This window comes from Amphiura filiformis, chromosome 4, assembly GCF_039555335.1.
Source record: "Amphiura filiformis chromosome 4, Afil_fr2py, whole genome shotgun sequence".
NCBI lineage: Eukaryota > Metazoa > Echinodermata > Ophiuroidea > Amphilepidida > Amphiuridae > Amphiura > Amphiura filiformis.
This window is the reverse complement of record NC_092631.1, coordinates 30,443,626-30,463,883: the sequence shown is the minus strand read 5'-3', so window position 1 is coordinate 30,463,883 and position 20,258 is coordinate 30,443,626. Positions and strand designations below refer to the sequence as shown.

Here is a 20,258-nt window from a genome sequence, read left to right as displayed (position 1 = left end):
TGACAATAAATAGAAAATGGGTAGTATGTTTGAATTTCAGTGCTCTGTAATAAGTGTTGCCTGCTTGCATACATTGACTGCTCAGTGCCAGAAGTGGGTAAGTGCAATAGCTGCCCTGTGAACATTTGGCAATTTACACAGTATATTGTACTCATCTACACATGGTAGCTACACATGGCAGCTATTGCACTTCTTTCTGGCACTGAACAGTAGACATGTACGTATGTGTATAATATAAAGCAGTTTTTACATCATGTGACTGGTCCAATCAAATTGACAGAACATGAGTCAACAATAGAGGTTATCCGTGTTCTATAAGCTGCATATCCTACCAGCGACTCCTATACCTTGTTTAGGACTTTCAAAAGAAGTACCTGCATGTGCAACCATGACTATTTCAAAATATGCCCGCCAAAGTCATGCAGGTAACTCCGAGGTCGTGCATTGAATTAGTTTGAATGAGGAATACTACGGGAACCAGCGCCTTTTGTTAGAAGTCACGCATGAGTAAAGTGGATAACCTCTATATGTATTGAATGAGGACAACACATCATGGAAGAACTGCGATGCTCTCCTGTAACAAATAAAGACCACAAAAGATGTACCTCAGCCATTTTAAATATAAAATTTGATGGGAATAAGCAAACTATGATGAAATAATTTTTATCAGTTGATAAAGACTCCATGGCAAAATTGATAATAAATATTTTAACATAAAGAGAAAGGTGGTTTATTTACGGGCATTTTGATAACACATTTAACTATTTTCAATAAACAACACAGCAGTGTTTTTAAGAAAAACAACGAATTTAAAAGTTGTAGGTACAATGATCATTATTAATGCAAGCTGAATGTTGCGCTGAATTATAAAAAAAAGGAAAATGGGCACTCAATAGTAACAAACAAGGTGTCAAAATTAGCGTGATTAGTTTTTTAAGTTATAATGGTATATGGCTGAGTTGAGGTCTTTACATATGTCCAGACTCCAGTAATTTACACACATGGGAGTCATTCAAAAGAAAAGCATTTAATTATGACAAAATGAGCATGCATAATATTAATAATCACTTTATACCATGCATTATGACATTTAGAACTTGACAATAATGGTTTGTTCATTTTTAATTTAAATAATTTTAAATAAATATATGTGGTAATTCTGTACTTGTGACAAACACAAACTGCACGAACTTTGGGAAGTTCTTCCTTAATTCAAAACACAAAAGAGCCTCAATAAAAGTTAACTTATGTACAAAGATATTTTGTGGAAAGGAAAATGTGTTTTAATCATGAACATTTGTGTGTGTAAAAATTGGTGTGCATAAGGACAGTGTCACAAGTGAAACCGTAAGCATTAAGGGGTACTACACCCTGTGGTAAATTTGTGACTATTTTTGCATTTTTCTCAAAAATAATAACACACTGGTAACAAAAGTTATGTATATTATTGGGGCAAGGAAACCAATTACTACACTGAAATTTCAGAGAATCAACACAAACGGTTCAGTAGATATGATAGGAAATGAGGTACATACTAGCGGTACCTTATTTCTTATCATAAATAACGAACCGCTTGTCCTGGGTCACTGAAATTCCACTGTAGTAATTGGATTCCTTGCCCCTATCATATACGTAACTTTTGTTACCACTGTGTTATTAGTTTTTGAGAAAAATGCCAAAATAGACACAAATTTATCGAGGGGTGTAGTACCCCATTAAACATGCATCGTGAATACAATGGAAATAAACTACTTTTGTGTCACATTAAATGCCAAGTTGCAAAATATGCGTTTAATTCATGTGTGCTCTTTATTTGGTCATTACCTTGTAAACAGTCTGCAAAGTCTAACGCAAGGAAAACTTATAATTGTAGCCTAGGAGTAATTTAACAGGCGAATATGAGGTGATCAACAAAAGTGAGTGGTGAGACTCACTTGAACTCAATTTTCATTTTTTTTTTCATTTCTATACATTGCAGTAGATGTCACAGCAAAATTGGGTTATATAACAATAAAACGCAAAACAATGTTATTTAAGACTTCTATGAAGACCGTATTTAAAATCAGACTGTTTGATCCCATGTTTTATTTGTATACTGCGCCAAAAAACACTATCCTTACACTTGAAAAAATTATCACAATTTTAAATTTAAAACTGAACCATATTGGAGTATATTTGTTTTTTTAATAGACGCGCTATGTAATCCTGCACATCATGGATTCATGACACCACATTGAATCCTCACGAAGTAAAGTTACAAGCAATTGAATACCTGAGTGGAAGAAGGGCCCAACTCCATCAAAACTGTTTTTGAGATATTAAGAAAAAACTTAATATTTGGAAAAGTTTTATAGACAGAATGTTTTCATCTTCAGGGACCTTTAATGCATGAACATACAATATTATATACATTCAAAATTATATATGATGTTTCCATGGCAACAGTACAGGTCTTAATACGAGCTGGAGTTGGGCCCTTCTTCCACTAATATACTGCAAGTACAAGTTCCGTAAGCAGATGTGTTATAAATAGCTACAGAAATTTGATAATTATCCATTAATTGCACAAGTAGAAGCATGTAATATGCTAGCAAGAAAGTTTATTGTAGTAAAAGCAGATTTCATGGATGAACAAAATTTCTCTTTAACCCAATATTTGTGGAAGAAGGGCCCAACTCCATGGAGTTGGGCCTTTCTTCCATGAAAACCATGATTAAGTGTACGTGGAAGTCTATTTAGAGAGTGGATTTTGGCTCATCTTTCACACACAAGGAAGAACAGTCAGCAGGCAATAAAATGCTGGGTCTAACTCATTTTTGTAAAAAGTTGGAGTTGGGCCCTTCTTCCACTCAGGTATTCAATTGAATAGACGTAGGTCCAGTTTTATAAGTGACAAACTGGCCTATTATCAAGGTGCAAAAAGATTCCAACAAGCGAAAGAAAGAGACAACACAGTTTATTTAAGTTTTTACTTCTCTGTACTTTTCATAACTTTCATTTTATTTGTCATTTCTTTTGTTTCAGTTTTCTTTTGTTCCTTTTGTTTTAAATTAAAGGCACGCACAGATTACCCATTCGCCACTCTCAAACCAGATATCTAGTACCTTGGAGTTTTGAATAGGACAGTTTGCCACTTTTAAAACTGGACCTTCGTCTAATCAAATGCTTGTATCTATGCTTCTTGAAGTCGCATTGGATTAAATGGGGTGTCATAATGTACCGGATTAGATAGTGCATCTATTAAACAAATTTACCCCCAATATGGTTCAGATTTGAAATTGTTCCAAGTGTAAGGATACTTTTTTGGCGCAGTATATTTTAATCAGCCTACAAATTACATTTGTATTACATGTACTACTAGCAAGTTTCTATACACCACATTTAACTTGAATATATATTGAACATGGTCAATATTAAAGTCCCTTAATTAAAAGCAAGGTTACTAAGTTAATTGGGCAAATATTAATAACTGTCTCGTTTCACACTAATTAAGGCGATCAATCTTTTCATAACCTGCGTAACACTGCAAATAATTATGTCATTTCCATAAGGCCATTTGACGCAGATATAGCGGTTGTAGTAAACAATAGAAATCTGCGCTTTTTGTGGGTGTTGCAGTTGCCTGAAGTTTGGCGGTGTGGGGTGGAGGAAAGACACAATTCGCTGTTGAAGTAGTGATGTAGCCTCATTAATTACCACAGAGAAGATGAGAAGAATCTTCTCTGATTACCATAACGATGGGTCTACAGGCCCGTATCTACAGGCTACTTTTGAATGTTACGGTACTTATCACCTGTGTATTATGGCAACCATATAATAGATTGAACACTGTTACTCATTTTAAGATAATGCGTGTTTTAAAAGTCATTGCTTTGCCTTGCAAAATGGGCGTGCATTAATACAAAAACCACGTTTGAAGCAAAGAGCTTTAGTATAACTAAGGCCAAGTAAAAAATAAAACATGTTTCACGTCCGGGTTTTCGAAATTAAGGAGGAGGAGGGTTTTTTTTATTTTCTATTTTTTATCGCAAAATTGGTGTAAATACCCATACTTAGAGCTGTTTTAGCGTATACAATAAATGCCTGGAAAAAGAAGGAGGCCCTTTTTTATTTGATGTTCTGAGAGTTACACCCCTCCAATGATCACAAAACCTTCCTAAAATGTTTCTCATATCTTAACAAGGCCATAGAAAGCATTCCAACTTCCTAGATATATTTTTTGAAAAGTTATAACTGAATTTCAAAAACATATTTGAGGAAACCTCAAAAAAGGAAGCGGGAGGGGACGTGAAACATGTTTATTTTTTATTTTGCCTAATACATATGATGTGAAATGAAAGGCTTAGGCCTACTCAAAATAGGCTTGATAATCGTCATTGATCACCTCATTTCTATTTTCCAGACGTATCTAATTAAATACTCAATATTCCAATTGCACAATAATATTTATTTCAAATAATCACACCTATTCAACTCTGATGTTTGGTCTATAAGCCCTCAGGTCAGGGGATGAATCCTACGACCAGGCAGACGGTATAATAAAGACCGATGAAATTATTATTACTCAAAGGAGACACCTTTATTTCCCGCACAGTCAAAAGGCTGAGCAAATGTACAAGCCACTTGCCATAGTTTGCACAATGAATTCAACGGTGGGTCTCAATTGCCAATTAGAATGTTAATTACCTTCCAATTGTCAGCATGTTTTTTGTGACTAGTCATACTAAGTGCTATTATAATACACAGAAACATGTTTAACAAGGCGGATTGGAATATAATGAGGTTATTGGTAAACGATTATGACATGAACATGCGATGTACTATTTGAGCTTAGTAAATAAATCATCTCAATTGCAACACTTCAAACAACGAAAAATTGATTGAGTCGCTGAAATACGGCATACACGCGCAATCATCGAGCAAGTGTGTCAGTGTATAGCTATAGTTTGGCCTATTCTATTCCACTGAGTTTCTACATGTAAGTTAAAATAATCATCGAATTGCATGTAAGCAAATGAAATGAAACATAAAGGGCAAATAAAAAAAATGTTTCATGTCCCCTCCCGCTTCCTTCAGGTGTCATACATTTTTTGAAATTCAGTTATCACTTTTCAAAAAATATGTCTAGGAAGTTGAGATATCTAATTGCTAATATACAAGAAACACTTTTTGAAGATTTTATGATCATTAGAGGTGGCCTGCCTCTCAGAACAAAATAATAAAAAGGCCTCCTCCTCCTTTTTCCAAACAGCTCGAAGTATAAAAAATAGAAAATTTAAAGCCCCTCTTCTTTTTTTTCCCAAAACTCGGACGTGGCCTCAAACGTAGAGAACAGAAGATACTTATCGCTAGTTAGAGTAAACTGCTATCTTCAGTAGACAGCTAACCGATTAAAGTCGCTTCATCTTTATTTCTGCCTTCCCAGCTAGCTCACAAGTTACATTGTATCAACCAGCATGGCCATCGTCGCGTAAGATGTAGACTGGTTTGCACTTTCGAAGATAGTTGCACGATATTTGATACTCGTTCATGGGGTAGACCCTTTCATCGGCTATGTCAATGGTCACTGCAAATATGACTGGGGCTATATTATTATCATGATTATATAGCGATAACAAAACAAGACTACAGACATCTATCAGTGTTCATATATTAATATTATTATTAACCCTTTGTGAAAAGCCAATTTGATTATTAGGTGATACCAGGTATAATCCGGAATAATTTGCTTAATTGTATTTTGGTTCTTTAGTAATACGATACCATAATGGTATATAATAATCGCGTTAGAAGTGCACGGTACGGTGATAAATAACGAAAAGATGAAAAACGCTCTCGCCGCGAGAGCACGAGGTTGCAGCTGGCTGCCAATGAAGATGTCAATTGGTCATAATTTGGCTTGAAATTATGAATTATAGACTAATTTGAAACTAGACACAAAACCGGGGGGGGGGGGGCCTTCGAAATATTTTGTACGGGGATTCGGATGTTGATACTTTTCGATGTTTTTGCCACATCAGTACACCATTTTTTACCAAAAGCACCCAAATTTGCACTTTTAACCAAATTGCGTCTTGATTTTTTAGTATCCAAAATGGTTATAGCTTAAATATATTAATAGCTAATAATATGAAGGATGCCCAGATGCACATGATGCAGGGGGCGAGCGGGACCGGGGCGTCAGAGAAAGGGAAACTGTTAAAATAAAAGATATATAGGCCTACTGCTGAGTTTTTATCTGTCTGCGATGGATTCCACAGTCCAAATCATCGAACAGGCGAAAACGGTCCCGTTACCACTGTTTATATATACCACGCCATGGGCGCGGTCAATGTCCCCACCTTTCGGCAAAATGACCCCTTTTTTTGTTCTTTTCAGGTATTCCCGCCCCCCGCCCCCACATGTGGGGGGAGGGGACAATCGGCCTGAATTGTCACACACACACACCACGCACACGCTTCAAGAAGTATTAGTGACGTGACGTTAATGTACCACGCACTTTTAATGTATTGTACATTATGGCGCACAATTAACCCGCCGCACCCACGCCACCCCAGATCCACTCTCTGAGTGGATTTCGAGTATGCTTTACTCAAAGGCCAAGTTCAATATACAGATACTCAAAACAAAAAGCTTGGCAAATGACTTTAGCCAACTATATGATATGGGATGTACACCAATCTGATTCAACACCAACACATCCCACACCAACCAATACGACACCAGCCTAAACCAGCCAATAATATATAGCTACAGATCCACATCCCGATTGTGATTGGTTCTTTGAGTTCGTTTAGTGGTTTATACAAGCTAAACACCTGTAGATGCTACATCAACTGGGCGGTCTTAACATGCTTAAACAATTATAATACTGCAGTATAATAATACCAAATGTATACAAACTGGTTGTATGCCTATTGGCTACTTTGTAATAGAGAATATCTAAAGCACTAACCACTTAAAGTTTGTTAGAGAGGAGTCAAGTGATTAAGATATGATGTCGCACTTTGAAGAGGGGATAGGGCAGTTTTGACTTGCAAGCTGAATTGATTTGAAAAGTACGTCGCCGTGGTACGAAAAATGAGGTTAAGCGAGAAATCATAGCCGATCTGTTTTAATGCCGACACTAAACTAAATTTCTATTTGATTTGAATTTGATATTGTGATGATATCGCATATTTGAACTTCTTTTCACATATGTGCAAACTGCGTGGATCCTTTGATATATTGAATCAACTTCGCCTTTGGTCGCGCATCGTGTCATCAGCTTTTTTTCGTACCTCAGACGAAAAACGTGTTGCAGAATAATTAAAAAGCCGGAGAAGATACTAGCATCCCTGGACCACCTGTATTCTAAAGAATGGCTGTGGCGCCATATCCAAGGTAAGACTGTTTTCAGCACAAAGTTGTTGGGCATTTGGAAATCGACCAGGGAAATCGACATGAATAATGCGTATAAATTAAACACAAAATTATAACATATCTTGAATTTATGTGATGGAACCTCTACAGCTCTATAATAGTGTTATACATCAGAATAATATAAACATGATAAAAGAAGAACCACGAAAATGCCTTCTCCCAAAATGTCTGCGAAAGCATCATTCTCATGTCCAATCACAAATGCAGGAGGATTTCGTGATCCTAGCATCCTCTTTTTATGACATTTTTCAGTAGATATCCACAAAAAAAAGCTTACTCCCAAAATTTCAGTTGATTCCGACTTTGCGTTTAACGTTTGTGAGTTATGCATGATTAATAATGTGTATTACACTGCTCCATAGGACACTATTGAAATTTCGTTCTGGTATACCAGAACGAAATTCAAATTTGACGATATTTTTGATAAACGAATTAATCTGCAAGAAAATTTTAGTTCATAAACATTATGTAGCCAGAGGTTTCCAGTGGTATAGAAAACTTTTTCGGAGAAAAGTGGGGGGATGAGGCTGTGGAAGCGGGGAGCGGAAGGACGTATTATACCCCTCCGTTATTTTTTTTTTCCATGGGGGCGTCCCCCCCCCCCACATAAAATCCTAATACATGTAGGACTAGGAGAAAAAATAAAGCAATAAGTTGGGGTTAAGTGCCCTGTATATCTTCCTTTTTACTTAACCCGAAAAACAACGTGTTTTGTGCCAAAATAGGTCCCAGTAACATCGGAACATGACAATAATTGTCCCCTCAATGTTAATGCTTCCGTCGATACTGTTCAAAGTCACTGAACATTGAACATGTTGAAATGATAAATTGGCAAACAATTATTACAAGCCGACGACGGATGTCGGCTTGTTCTGTCTCTTCTCAATTCTTACAAGCCGACGACGAATGTCGGCTTGTTCTGTCTTCTTCCAATTCTTTCTTTCTTCTTCTTTCTTTCTTTCTTCTGGCAACCAATCAAAATGCTCTAGCTCCGCCAGGCATTGACAGATTTCAAACATATTTGACCCAAATGACCAATGGGTTAGGCAAAACCTTCCATTTGACTTTGACCTGGCTGTGACCTTTGACCTTGACCTTATGACCCAAAATGTTGATTTCACAAAAAATGCTACTCCTTTCACAAATTACATGCAATGATCATGTGACTCATGCATATGAATCAACATGTGGCAGTGCTTAAAACCTATCAAAAGAATTGAGGTCAAAGGTCATTAAGGGTCATTTCGGTCAAAATCTGAAAAATTTGTAAAAAATATTCAAAAAATCACTGTCTGTACAAATTACATAGCAGAGAGTCGCCATTAACACACATGCATTGCTATTAGCCAGGGTCCTTAGGATGTCTACAGTTTTGGGGTCAAATGTCATTAAGGGGTTACTTCCGGTCAAAAACCAAAATTATCAAAAATGTTCAAAAAATTTTTATCTCAAAAGATAAACAGACCAGAATAATATAACCATCACACATGAATCAGTGTTCCCTGATGTATGCATGGTATTTTTATTTTGGGGGTCAAAGGTCATTAAGGGGTCACTTCCTGTTTTTAGCTGAATAACTTTAAGAATTTTTATCTCAAGAACTAAACATGTTAGAATTTGTTAATTAAAACTGGAACAATGCATTTTGTCGATGTACATAAGGTTTTTTTTTCATTGAGGTCAAAGGTCATTAAGGGGGTCAAAAGGTCAATCAAAACTTTAAAAAATCAAAATCCATGTATAAGTTCCGATTAAGCTGAAATTCACCAGGAATCTTTCTTATGACATCCTAAGCACAATGTAAGAGCAGTTGACCCCATCCGTGACCCAAGGGTCAAGTTATAGGGGTCAAAGGTCAAAATTGGTCCAATCGAGCTCAAATTCAACAGGAATTATTCTTACGACATTCTAAACATGTTAAAAGTATAATAATATTTATGACCCCAAAGGTCAAAGTTTAGGGGTCAAAGGTCAACTGCGGCGGCTTGTACTCAGAGTCTGTTGACTCTAGTTTCTTCTTCTTTCTTCTTCTTTCTTCTGGCAACCGCAATCAACTGCATGTAGCTCCGCAAGGGATTGACAGATTTCAACCAAAGTTGACCCAAATGACCATTGGGCTAGGCCAAACCTTCCATTTGACTTTGACCTCGCTGTGACCTTTGACCTAGCTATAATGGTCAAAAATGTGATTTCAAAAAATGCTACTCCTTCCACAAATTTCATGCGATGATCATGTGACTCATGCATATGAATCAACATGTGGCAGTGCTTAAAACTTCCTAAAAAGATTGAGGTCAAAGGTCATTAAGGGGTCATTTCGGTGAAAGTCTGAAAAATTTGTAAAAAATATTCAAAAAATCACTGTCTTTACAAATTATATAGCAGAGAGTCGCCATTAGCACACATGCATTGTTATTAGCCAGGGTCTTTAGGATGCCTACAGTTTTGGGCTCAAAGGTCATTAAGGGGTTACTTCCGGTCAAAAACGGAAATTATCAAAAATGTTTAAAAAAATTTTATCTCAAAATGTAAACAGACCAGAATAATATAACCAACATGCATGAATAAGTGTTTCCTGATGTATGCATGGTATTTTTATTTTGGGGGTCAAAGGTCATTAAGGGGTCACTTCCTGTTTTTAGCTGAATAACTTCAAGAATTTTTATCTCAAGAACTAAACATGTTAGAATTTTTTAATTAAAACTGGAACAATGCATTTTGTCGGTGTACATAGGTTTTTTTTTCATTGAGGTCAAAGGTCATTTAAGGGGGTCAAAAGGTCAATCAAAATTTTCAAAAATCAAAATCCATGTATAAGTTCCGATTAAGCTGAAATTCACCAGGAATATTTCTTATGACCTCCTAAGCACAATGCAAGAGCAGTTGACCCCATCCGTAACCCAGGGGTCAAGTTATAGGGGTCAAATTGCGGCTTGTATCAGCGTCTGTTGACTCTAGTTTAATATGTATACCAGTAAATTGTAACAAAAGCATAATGAATCTATATTTGACAAGCTGACTTACATATTTAACCAAATAACATTAATCTCTACAATTATACCTCCTCGGCTGCCAGCTGACATATGACCATCAATTCACAATGTGGTTCCCGCCATTTAGGCCGTGTAAAATTAATATTTTGGTTCTCTTCTCTTCTCTCCTTAATTTCTGGGATTTGTCAGATTTTTTTTTTTTAGATTTTTCAATTTTTTTAGACTTTGGAATGATTTATGAAATCTTCATATACATATAAATAAGTTTATTAGAGAACAAGCATCACTTCCAAGTCTTTTTGTGGTACTCTAGGGGGTTTATCCCTCAGAATCTCACATTTGAAAAAAAAAAAGGCCTCATCGTTTCCTCGAGCACTGTTGGAGAAGACCGAAAACTACTGACAATGCTAATTTTACATTGAAAAAAAACCTCCCTCCCTCATCAATTCATGAAAATCATCTGGACGAGAACCAAAACATTAATTTTATACGGCCTTATTTTCATGAGACCAAAGTATTCTAGCCACTTTGATAAGACTAAGCAATTGCAACGACCTATTAGAAAGAAACTATATATATTAGGTTTACTTGAGTATTAAAGGAGTAATTCTTGATCCCATATAGCATCCTCTTTTTATGTCATTTTTCAGTAGGTATCCACGAAAAAAGCTTATTTCCAAAACTTCAGTTGATTCCGATTTTGCGTTTGCGAGTTATGCATGATTATATGTGTATTACACTGCTCCATTGTAAATTCGTTCTTATCTGGTGTATTACGTGTATACCATTCAAATTTCACGATTTTCGCTAAACGAATTAACCTACAAGAAATTTTTATACATAAACATTATGTAGCCAGAGATTTCTACTAGTAATATAAAAATCTCAACTTTTTTGAGAAAAGTGGGTTACAACAACTAACAGGATCTAATCAATTTTAGCTTGAAAAAATAGCAATCATGGTAATGTCATGTCAACAAAGAAAAATAAGTTTTGCAACTATTTAAACTGTTGCGATTTGGTAGTTCACGGCATCTTGCGAATGGTCGTTAGCTTTGGCAAAAATAGTATTGATCTAGTGTGTTGAAGAATTCGAATATCACAGATATACTTTTGTAGGTCATGTGGTTCTTGAGTTATGTTGTAAAGAGGACTGAAACAACAACACTTTTGTAAAATGTACATTATACTCACAGCAATAAATCAAGCAAGTTTTCAAAGTATATGATTTGTAGAATGAACTTTTGCAGCACATCAAAGAGTTATTTTCAATAATTGATGAAGGGATCTAAAATGAGCGTTTATTGCGTTTCGACAGTATTTTTTGTGGGACATGAGAGCACCTCAGACCTATCGAATTGCATTCTGAATACGAAGCATGTCTTTCTGATGTCAAATAATTTTCGTTTTTGAAAATCACAATATAATACAAATTTTATGACAAATTATAAAAATTTGATATTTTTCAAATTTTGATATATAACAGTCCTCGAAGTAAATTATATAAATCTAATGATATATTCTTAAAGTGTATGTAGCAGGGAGGAAAAGCCGACGGTCAATTGAAAATTTTGACCTTTCATTTTGAAGATATAGATTTTTTTCCCACAAAGACCTAATTTTTTTTTGGTGTTTTGGGGAAAAAAAATCCATATCTTCAATACGAAAGGTCAAAATTTTCAATTGATCGTCGGCATTTCATCCCACCTACATACACGTTAAGTATAAATCATCAGATTTATAAAGTTTACTTCGAGTACTGTTAAATATCAAAATATCAATTTTAATGATTTGCCATAAAATGTGTATTAAATTGCGAATTTCAAAAACCAAAATTATTTGATATCAGAATGACATTCTTCGTATTCAGAATGCAATTCGATATGTCTGATGTGCTCTAATGTCCCAAAATAAATACTGTCCAAACGTTCATACCCCAGCCCTTAAGATAATGAAAATCGATACTTTGGCTGCTTCGACCAACAACATCACGTCTGCCCTTAATTGTGTCAAGTCGAGCCAACAAAAAAACCCATCTTTGTTTGGTGGACTAAACGTTGAACTATATTCAAATCTATTAATACCAAGAAGAATTGCGTGTTATTAAGTTGTCTTCACTTATTTGAATAAAGTTGTAATAAGAGTCATTATGCCCATTGACCCGTAATTATGGGTTTTAATTATGCACTAAACAGGTACGTGTGTATTATAGTGCTATCTACTGTAGATAGTGCTATCTGCAGTAGATAGCAAATTAGCCATGTTTATTTTGGGGCGTACGCGTTTTTTAGTGGGGGAGTGCATGCGGATTTTCAATGTTGACCAATACATTATTGTCGTCGATGCTAGAGACAAGTGTATGATGGGGTGTATGATTAATAATTCAGAATTCTTTTACTCAATTTTGCAATATATGAAAATTCAATTTCCAGTTTTCTACATCTATATTCGGATAGGCCTATGGGGAGACGCATTTGTGACGGGGTTATGCACGGTTTATATCAAGAACAACAATAACAAGAACAATAGCTAACAATCATAACATTGACAACATCCATGACAATAAAAGCAATGTCATATGCTGAAACGGCTAATCATCGATTAAGTTTTAGACATCACCAACCAACCATATCAGGGCGTAAAAAGAGCAGCATTCCGTTTCCATGGTTTGCTGCACATTTGGTATTCATTTTCATGATACGACCATTGACAAGTGTAGGGCCTATATGTTGACTAAAGCCAACGCCGCACCACAAGCAATCATCGTCCCCGATAAAATCCGGGATAAAATCCGGGGGGAGGGGGTAATCAAGTTTGGTTTATATACGAAGTGGAGCGTCTGGTAGTAGTGGTGGGATCCATATTATATTTGCATCAACTTTTGACAAAAATGGGACCCATTTCTAATACCCGTGGCCGGCGCGAGGCCCAGATTTTAGGCGAAATCAAACCCAAATTTGACCAATTTTCTCTAGGGTGTGTTTGGCTCAGGATTATTCACGAAACTGGGTCAATTTCCTAACAAATGTGATTGAATTTTGCAAAAATAATGTTATCAGAATATCAAGCTTGTGGTGCCACGTATAATATTTTGACATTGCTTCTCCATTTTAGACCAATAACGTCAGAAATAAAAGATATTTTTGAAATAATTCTTGGAAAATTTCCTATGCGATGCAATACCGGTATCACGTCTTATGAAAATGTTCTTATGTTTGATTAAAAAATAGAAAATTAATGCACACATGGAGGCACTCGCACGTAGCCTACGTCCACACAAAAAAACCCACTTTAATCGAGATTATATCTCTGTTTTATGAAAATTAACTCCATTTTTGTTTCAAAGGATAGCTAAAAGATGTGGTATTTATAAATAATAATAATAAGCAAATAATGTATAACGGCTTAAACCATATTTCATACATAAAATATATACATGTAATGCAATGGTATTGCAAAGAGTGGTAAGTTAACATTGTTCGCGTTTCTTGAGTAGCCTAAAATACTTGAGTCCACTGTGCATACACAGAGAAAGAAAGAAAGAAAGAAAGAAAGAAAGAAAGAAAGAAAAAAAAGAAAGAAAGAAAGAAAGAAAGAAAGAAAGAAAGAAAGAAAGAAAGAAAGAAAGAAAGAAAGAAAGAAAGAAAGAAAGAAAGAAAGAAAGAAAGAAAGAAAGAAAGAAAGAAAGAAAGAAAGAAAGAAAGAAAGAAAGAAAGGAAGGAAGGAAGGAAGGAAGGAAGAAGAAAGAAAGAAAGAAAGAAAGAAAGAAAGAAAGAAAGAAAGAAAGAAAGAAAGAAAGAAAGAAAGAAAGAAAGAAAGAAAGAAAGAAAGGAAGGAAGGAAGGAAGGAAGGAAGAAAGAAAGAAAGAAAGAAAGAAAGAAAGAAAGAAAGAAAGAAAGAAAGAAAGAAAGAAAGAAAGAAAGAAAGAAAGAAAGAAAGAAAGAAAGAAAGAAAGAAAGAAAGAAAGAAAGAAGAAAGAAAGAAAGAAAGGAAGGAAGGAAGGAAGGAAGGAAGGAAGGAAGGAAGGAAGAAAGAAAGAAAGAAAGAAAGAAAGAAAGAAAGAAAGAAAGAAAGAAAAAGAAAGAAAGAAAGAAAAAAAAGAAAGGAAGGAAGGAAGAAAGAAAGAAAGAAAGAAAGAAAGAAAAAGAAAGAAAGAAAGAAAGAAAGAAAGAAAGAAAGAAAGAAAGAAAGAAAGAAAGAAAGAAAGAAAGAAAGAAAGAAAGAAAGAAAGGGGCATATAAATAGACACTTGTTCTTCCTCTTTTAAATTAAAAAATTATATTAAATTTCCTGATTTTTACAGTAGGATTATCAAATGAATACATGTAAGAGGGGTAATAAGGTGATCGAGGTGGGCTATAAAAATCTAATCGAATTGATTAGTTTGGCGCGGCCGTGCACACGACCGTGCCGTTGTTATCCCGTTCCCTCCTGGGATTGTCATAGCTGTCATGATGGATTACAATCCTTTGGCTTGATTGCGTTATCAAGTATCGTTAGCCTATAGTTAATTTAGTTAAAGGCACTTAATTCCAAATTGAGGAGGATGTTATGATGATAATGATCATGTATACAATAAGTGATAATTACCCAAGGGAGGGATGCACAGGCAGTGATGTACGGCATTTATTGTGATGAAGCATGTTGGATAATCTTGACAACTTGACGATAAAATCAAGATTCAAGAAGATACAAAATGAAGAATTTGGTAGATATCCATGATACAAGCTGCTTGACTAACTGGATTATGAAAGTCTTCTATACACATATGCCCTTAAGTGCAATTAAATTAAATATTGGAAGATGTTTACTAAACATTGTTTATAATCAGTAACATGTATTTACTTCTCTTACCGTAATTATGCTTTACCTTGATCGCATACGATATATAGGTCAAATCCATTGAAGACCTAGCCTATATCCCGGCCTAGCCTCGTAAACTAAAGTAAAGCACAGTAAAGTAACTGTAAATGACGTAGTGTAGCCATGATTTTTCAAGGGGCAGGCAAGACGACTGCAGGAAACCGTTGACGAAAATCGACAAAAATGGGCAAAAAAGGCCTAAAAATATCAAGTATCATTCCACGTGCCAAAAATCTATGCCCCCTCCCTTTTGACGTGCCAAAAACCCAAATCTAAAACCTTAAATTGTCTAATTATCAAATAATGCGCAGTAATAAGCAGTAATTTACATATTTGAAGGTGTTCATAACGTTTTCCTACACCATTTTAGGGCGTAATATAATAAAAACGGTGCCAAAACATATGTGCCAAAAAAATGCTTTTCCCCTCCCCTTCGACTGCCAAAATTCGCTTGTCCCCCTTTAGACCTGTCAGAAAAATGCTTGTCTTCTCCCCTTTTGGTGTGCCAAAATCTTTGCCCTCTATTCACCACCGGGGGTAAACATATTTGTGATGCGATCAAGCAAAATTAGTCGGAACTCGGTGATTTTGATTGTGAGATATAGCCAAACAAATGAAATTTCCTTTTGTTTCCTCCTGTTTTGGAAACTCTTTAATTGCTCATATCTTTGGAACTGGTTGTTCAATTATAATGGGATTTTCTGCAAAATGCAGTTTTTTAAGCGTTTTTACCTATGCTATAAGAAACTTATTGTTCCCGATATTTTTATAGCGTTAGATAAAATACTCGGGATACAGTAGTAGCTAGCTCATGCAGAATACGTATATATCCTGTTGACAAATTGACTTACTGAACATAAATCAGGTAGTTAAAACAGATAACATTAACTTATATCAGCGATTGAATAGAATTTGAATGAAAAGCTATCTTTGGTAAAAGCTTCAAGTGATTTCGATTGAAAAACTCCATTATTTCCGGTATGTAGGCTACAGGAATATGAATGAACGAGTTGGATTAAAACGTTGTAATTTTATACACACTATAATGTAATTGTTTCAAAGTTTTTAGTTCGTGTTTTTTTTTATTTGTTTGTTTGTTTTTTGTTTTATCGTGTTTATTTTTGTTTTTATTGTATTTTATTTCGTTATCTCTCACAACGACAAGCAGACAGCTATTTCAGCTTCGGCAAGTATAGTAAACATTCTCCGTTCTCTTCCATTCAGATTTCCAATATCACCATGGAGTGATTCTCCTTCTTTGATGTACAAAGCCGGTCATTTCAACACTGTACCATTCTCACCGACTGCCATCTCACCACCAGCATCTCTACCACAAACAGCTACCAATCTTGCACCGTCTTCAAGTCAGTTCTCATCCGCATCATTGGCGCCATCATATTACCCTTGTACCTCTATGCAACCAACAAATGGCATCTCCTCGTCATGTTATGGTTACCATGTGCCTCCATCTCCTGGACAGTGCAATATTCCAAACTTCCCCGTACATCTTGCAACCTCATTGCCTACTCCTTTCAGCTCTCCACCTTTAACACCATCTCCAGTACGCACTCATGTACCGATGACTCCTAACATACATTCGCCCAGGATTCAGCCTCTCCTGTCGCCACTTCCAGTGGTGCATTCGTTTTCACTACCGTCTGTTCCTCCGCCCTCCGGAGCAATGACTCCTAGAAGCATTCCTTCCCGATCAAGCACTCCTAGATCTGTTTACATCCCGGTTCCCGTTACACCTGGAGCAGATAGTGTGTGCAGTGCAGAAACTTCGACGACGACCAAGACAACAGCGACATTGGCCACACTACCATTTTCTGAACGACCTCCAATTTACGCTTTCACTACGGAAGATTTAGAGAACGTTTTGTACGGTTATGTGCGCAACAAAGAGAACAAGGGCCTTAGTTGTGCCATTTCCGGACTTCGCTTGAAAGGTATGTATGGACTCTGAAGACACTTATTGTGTAATATCTTAATGTGCATTATCCAGTGTACTCACTCGCCCTCTCACTCACTTATATTTTTGCATAGAAACTTGGAATTTCACTCTTTGGAATTTAGAGCCCTCTACTGTACCCCCTGTGAATGTCAAGTCCACACCTCATTTGAAGAGAAATCTGTTATGTCCCCATCTGGATAGTTTCCCTTGTCAAAGAAACTTTCTTGGCTTTCTGGTTGAAAATAGTCAGAAAAAAACACCCAGAAATGTGTACCTTTTTACCTGAAATTATCAAAATCTGGGCGCTAATTGGTCAAATTCAGGGGTCTTTTGGAGCTGCGCGGTTCAACTTCAGGGGTCTTTCCGGGGGAGCATACCCGATGTGGTCATTGTGTTACGTGTCTCCCCGGGAACAACTCTCCCAACATGCTAAAATGAGTAAACAAAACTCAAAGTAAAAAGATGCCGACGAGCATTAACGGTCACGAAAACATAGCACTTATCCTCGCACTTCGTGATGGAGTAGGCCTAACCCTTTAGGCTGAGTTCACATAGAAGTATACGGTATACGGTATTCGCTATACGAAATACGCTCATTCGATCAGGCTGAGTTCATATAGGAGTATACTATGTGAACTCAGCCTGATCGAATGAGCGTATTTCGTATAGCGAACAGCGAGTATGTCAGTTTACCCATTTTCTTCGTCTTATCAAATGCTTGTAACTTTACTTCTTGAGGTCACATTGCATTCAATGAGGTGTCATAATGTGCAGAATTAGATAGTGCATCTATTAAAAAAATGAATTTCCCCCACATATGGTTTAGGTTTTCAAAATTTGGACGGTATACGCTGCACTAAAATCGAACACGCGCGATTCCCACTATACTAAACGCAGGTATACGGCCTTTTCGAATAGCTCTTATGTGACCCGGTACTATGAAATTACCTTGCTCGATTTAAGCTATACGCGTCCACCTGCAAAACGTGCATCGTATACCCGAATAGTATACCTCTATGCGATCGTAGCCTTATGTGACCCGGTACTATGAAATTGCCTTGCTCGATTTAAGCTATACGCGTGAACCTGCAAAACGTGCACCGTATACCCGAATAGTATACTTCTATGTGAACGCAGCCTTACAAACATTTTCGAAAACCAGATGCATATTAAAAAAAAAAAAGGTTTTTATTTCAAACTCTAATCGTGACCCGCAGGTCAAATTGCTAGAATTGTACATTAAACACACCTAAACAGACACAATGCAATTTGCAGGCAGCAGCTTAATCAGCGCCAATATTGCAACATTGAAACAAACAACTATACAAACATCCAATCCATCCCAACCACATCCCCCAAGTAGGCAATGAGGATAAAGTGCCTTGCCCAAGGACACAACACGTTGGCACGAGCGGGGCTCGAACTCACAACATATGTATTATGAGTCGGGCGCCTTATCCACTCGGCCACACTGCGCATATTGTTTCCCTAATACCAAATACCGTCTTTCTGCATAACCAAAAGCGGTAAAATTTATTATTGAGGTAACAAGCATATAAGAATACTGTATTCTGTCATGCCATGGCAACTGCATAAATGTATAATATGGCTAGAATACTTTGATTTTAGGCATAACTTGGTAGGTATACCTATATATCGAATGTTTAATACATGCAGCCAACAAGTATTCTGGTGTTAATTTTTACCCTTTAACAAATGTTGTTGACGAAAAATCCTAAACTTTATATTTCATGTTGAATATCTGGTGAATGGAAATAGACCCATACATCTTAGTAGTATGATCGATTTCACGTCAAAAAACATTCTTTAGAAAGTCAAAATGACTGGGAATAAATCAAATAAGTAATATACCTGTTCAGAGAAGCTTTTCTTATCTTCCGGACCTATTGCATTGAATATTTGACGCTAAATAAAAGGTAGGAATCGAGCCTTGTCCTCATGCATTCTTCATACACGGTCGCGTCACAGTATTTATTTTCTGCAACCATAATGGGCCGCAATTAATACGCGAACCCGAATCCTATAACAGCTTATAACTTATCCCTACCCCCTAAATTCTAACCCTATCCTGGGACCCTATCACTAAACCCTATAAAGGTTGTATTGTGGCCAATTGTTGCTGCGGCTCATTTGTGGTTGCAGAAAGAAATCAAGCCTCCCAGTCATGCATGAGCAAGAACAATTTCAGAAGAAGGCTCCGACTCCCGGCTTCAACTTTTTTCATTCGCGCTATTTGAAAGAATTGGTCCGGGGGAAATTGATGAACATTTTGGTCCTATAACATGAGCTTTCACGTATTATATAAAGCTATATGTTTGGCTCCAATTATATAGGATAATGATGAAATACCTTAATAATTGTTCTTTTTATGTTACAAATTGAAAAAGTATAGCCCTGATAACTGATACCAAACACGTTACAATAACAAGTCTACTTCTTTATTCGTTTCTTTGAAGACTTAAAATATTTCACAACAATAAGGATTTGCAATGAAAAGAATCGTCAAATAAATTCAATTTAGGTAACATCCCTCTTTAAATAAGCTTAAAGACACATTATACAAGTAGGCCTACCTACATGAGAGAAAGAAAACACGGTATTGTTAGAATACTACGCCAGCAAAAAGCTGCATGCGCCTGTTTGTTTTGCTCTTCATAAACATGAAAGGTGTACTAAAAGATGATCTGCTCTTTCATGTCTTTAGAAAAAAACCTTCACAGAGAAATCGCCGCATTGTAGCTTGAAGGCATGGGATAAACATGTGGTTGTTGTTTTTTCTTGATTGCTTCCTTTGTGTTGATTTGATCAGTTTAAAAGATTTGTCCTCTTTTCATTTGAACACTTATTAAACCTATAAATGTTAACGACCGCGAGAAGGTGATAGTTGCCTAAGATGTATTATCTTCAGAATTATCATGATTATCATCATTTAAATATGCTTTTCATGTTTTTACGATCACCATTTTATAAATGGTGGGTGGGATATAACAATGACCATTAGCGCC

The 20,258-nt window shown here is 36.2% G+C and overlaps 1 protein-coding gene across 2 annotated transcripts in view; it reads left to right on the top strand.

The window, feature by feature from the left end:
- Window positions 1–6,913: 6,913 nt before the first annotated feature.
- The window catches only part of LOC140150790 (uncharacterized), a 29,842-nt gene continuing 16,497 nt past the window's right edge, over window positions 6,914–20,258 (top strand). Inside the window, exons 1-2 of one of the 2 annotated variants that reach the window (XR_011858846.1) lie at window positions 6,914–7,383; window positions 16,503–17,227. Coding sequence is in view for 1 of the 2 variants with exons in the window: in XM_072172914.1 (XP_072029015.1) it covers window positions 7,361–7,383; window positions 16,503–17,227 (748 nt within the window). In the remaining variant the exon portion in view is untranslated. The remainder of the gene's footprint in view (window positions 7,384–16,502; window positions 17,228–20,258) is intronic. The other variant, XM_072172914.1, reaches the window with a different exon arrangement.